We start from the raw sequence: 2,753 nt of genomic DNA, 5'->3' as shown, positions 1-2,753 counted from the left end.
AATATTTGTTTTTCCTATTGTGGTTTGAGTTAACTCTGAAATCATTCATGATTTGGCTTGGTGGTTTAATCATGGTTTAATTCTTTAGGCGATGAAATATTTCATCTCTTTCGTATCTCTCATCTGAATACCCCTTACCTCCATGTAAGCCAAGCCCTAGGTCCCATCATAAGGTTGTGGATTGGGATTCCATCCCCAAACCCTAGCATTCAAACACTTAGGGTTTGCCTCTACAATAAACCCTAAAGCATCCCTATTCCATATCAACTTCCCACATTTCCAATCCTACAAAAACCCGCATACCTCCACTGCCGCTAATTTGGTATTAGAGCCCTAGCTCCAAGAGTGCTTACAGAAAACATTCAAAAGGCGTGTCAAGGAAAGCAAAAATCAAGTTGATTATGTTTTTACATCAAGCATCATGTTTTGGAGCTCTCATTCAAAAAATATGGTTGGTAAGAATTTAGTTGCTTCTGTTCATAATTATTAGATTATAATATTCATAAGACAACCAATTTTTTGTTTTCTTTCAAGCCTTCATCTCTTGTTTGTTCATCATCAAAATATCCCTTTATAAACTCATGCATAAATTTAAAAGAATTAAGCATAGCTTTGATTGGTATGATCAAAGAGTTAAAAACAGCTACAATAAGATGGGAAAATTGGCAAATATAATGAAATTATAAAAAATTAAATGGATTTTTTGTTACATCTCATGGATAAAGGAATTATCTTCTTCATCAAAAAATATAATTTCTTCTAAACCTCCTAGGAAATTTTTTCCACCAATTCCACGATAAGTAACTATTAAACCTAATACCACGCCTATAATTAATTCTCCAACTATTAAATCTTCCCTCACCCCAGCATATACACATCACCAAGTGCATCTTCTATAATTTTAGTACTCATCGTGGTCCAACTATTACTCCTACAAATACTCCAATAATGGTAGGCAATTGCAAATAACTATCAAGCTAAACGGCGTGTAGGAGCCCAAATTCACTAGATTAGGTTAAGCATCTATTAGTTTTATAAAGATCACAGCGATTTCAACTTTGTTAAGAGAAGTCTTCATAGTTAGATAAAATTGAATTGAGGGATATCACTAAGATTTAAAGGACTTTTTTATAAATTGCATTTACAAAGGCTATACTATATGGATATGAGTCTTAGGTGATAAATATATCCCTAATGGCCAAGTTATAAATGGGAATGATTTAAGGATGTATGGGAAAACAAGGAACAGCATATCACAAAAAAATTAAAAATAGGGATAGTGTGAATAGCATCAAAATGGAAATAGGATTGTTAGTTTTGTTGTATGCAATGGAATCATGGAGAGTAGAACATGTAACATGTCATAGCATTTTATTTGTATTTAAATAATTACCATACAAAGTAGAGTCGATGGGTGAACTTTACAACTTACATCTCTAAAAGAACCTTCACACAATTCAAAATGCAAGAAAAAGATGGAGAACTGGAGAAATAAGTTTGTTACTGACCTATTAAGAGGAAAACTTTCAAAAAACTTACGGGAAATGCATAGCCAAAGATTTTAAGAATTAAACTAGATGTAATTTGAATTTTCAAAAGGACCTAAATAGAAATTGATTTTTTTTTAAGAAAAAGCTCGCAGGCCAAAATCCAACTCATTGAACCAATCCTTCTTCCAAAAGGAATAGAGGAAATGACAGGTGGCAGCAAGTGGCTAACCACCAGGCCACATACCACAAGAAGCGCAAGCAACCAAACTAAGAAACATCCAATTCCTAGACAAAATTTTATTAGGATGTATTGTTTTATAAGAATGGTTTGGTGCAATGCATTTCTCCCTCTTCACTCATTCACATGTTGCAATATGGCTTAGAGATTACATAAACACAGAGAAGGTCTAGAAGTAGAGCAATGTTAGCAACACATAAAAGCCAGATTTGTACTTTCCTGTCATACAACAAGGGAAAAGGATAAAGCCTAGTTTTCATGGCCATAACTGCTCAAATTAAAAGAGCCATATAAATCCACAACTTCTTTTTTTAATAAAATATTCAATCAAAATTATACTTAGAATGGCATTGAAGTTAGACATTACATACAGATTGACCACCACATTGAATATTGTCGCAATAAATAGCAAAGTCGCAACGAAGCAGATTTGCTTACAGCACTTGGAAGCAAAATACGCTTGAACGAGTCACTCAGGATCTCTTTGAAAGCAGCAAAACCACTTCTCGGAGCAGTGTTATTCCTTTCCTGCTCCGCAGCTGGCCCGGATGGCGGCATTGGGTCCGCACGGAAAGGAATGGGACTGAAAACAAAACCCTGAGAGAGCCACTTTAAAATCAGCTATACACGAATGCGAAACTGTATAACAAACTCCAAAATCTTGATAAAAAACAAAATATACTGCAATGATAATAAAAGGTTCGTAGGGTTATATTCAATGAAAGGAACCATACGAGTACTCCTCCATAGGTTTCCTTTGCTCGATTGTCAGATAGGCTTTCGGCGGTTACTGGCAAGAGAAAATGGAACGATAATTTGATCAAGCATTCATCCAACTGGAAGCACAACAGGAATAAGACAAGAAAGACAGTGATTCATACCCAAATCGCAATTGATCTCGCAGATAGTGACCTCACCGCGCTGCGGAAAACTAGGCATTCCTTTCAACTAACGGTAGGCGAATTGCTGCTCGAAAGAGTAGAATATGACTTGAAGAGGAAGTCTTGTGCGTTCTATGAGGCAGC

At 35.5% G+C, this 2,753-nt stretch overlaps 1 protein-coding gene across 4 annotated transcripts in view; it reads right to left on the bottom strand.

Moving 5' to 3' along the window:
* The window catches only part of LOC110027142 (aladin), a 54,589-nt gene extending 51,842 nt beyond the window's left edge, over positions 1-2,747 (bottom strand). For all 4 annotated transcript variants that reach the window (XM_020728446.1, XM_020728447.1, XM_020728448.1 and 1 more), the window contains exons 1-3: positions 2,610-2,747; positions 2,463-2,518; positions 2,167-2,325 (exon numbers count right to left, since the gene is read on the bottom strand). In XM_020728446.1, the coding sequence (XP_020584105.1) occupies positions 2,167-2,325; positions 2,463-2,518; positions 2,610-2,667 (273 nt within the window). In that variant the 5' untranslated portion in view covers positions 2,668-2,747. The remainder of the gene's footprint in view (positions 1-2,166; positions 2,326-2,462; positions 2,519-2,609) is intronic.
* Positions 2,748-2,753: the final 6 nt, after the last annotated feature.

Source organism: Phalaenopsis equestris, unplaced genomic scaffold (genome assembly GCF_001263595.1).
Source record: "Phalaenopsis equestris unplaced genomic scaffold, ASM126359v1 Scaffold000416, whole genome shotgun sequence".
Classification (NCBI taxonomy): Eukaryota; Viridiplantae; Streptophyta; class Magnoliopsida; order Asparagales; family Orchidaceae; genus Phalaenopsis; species Phalaenopsis equestris.
This window is presented reverse-complemented; position numbering and strand designations above follow the sequence as displayed.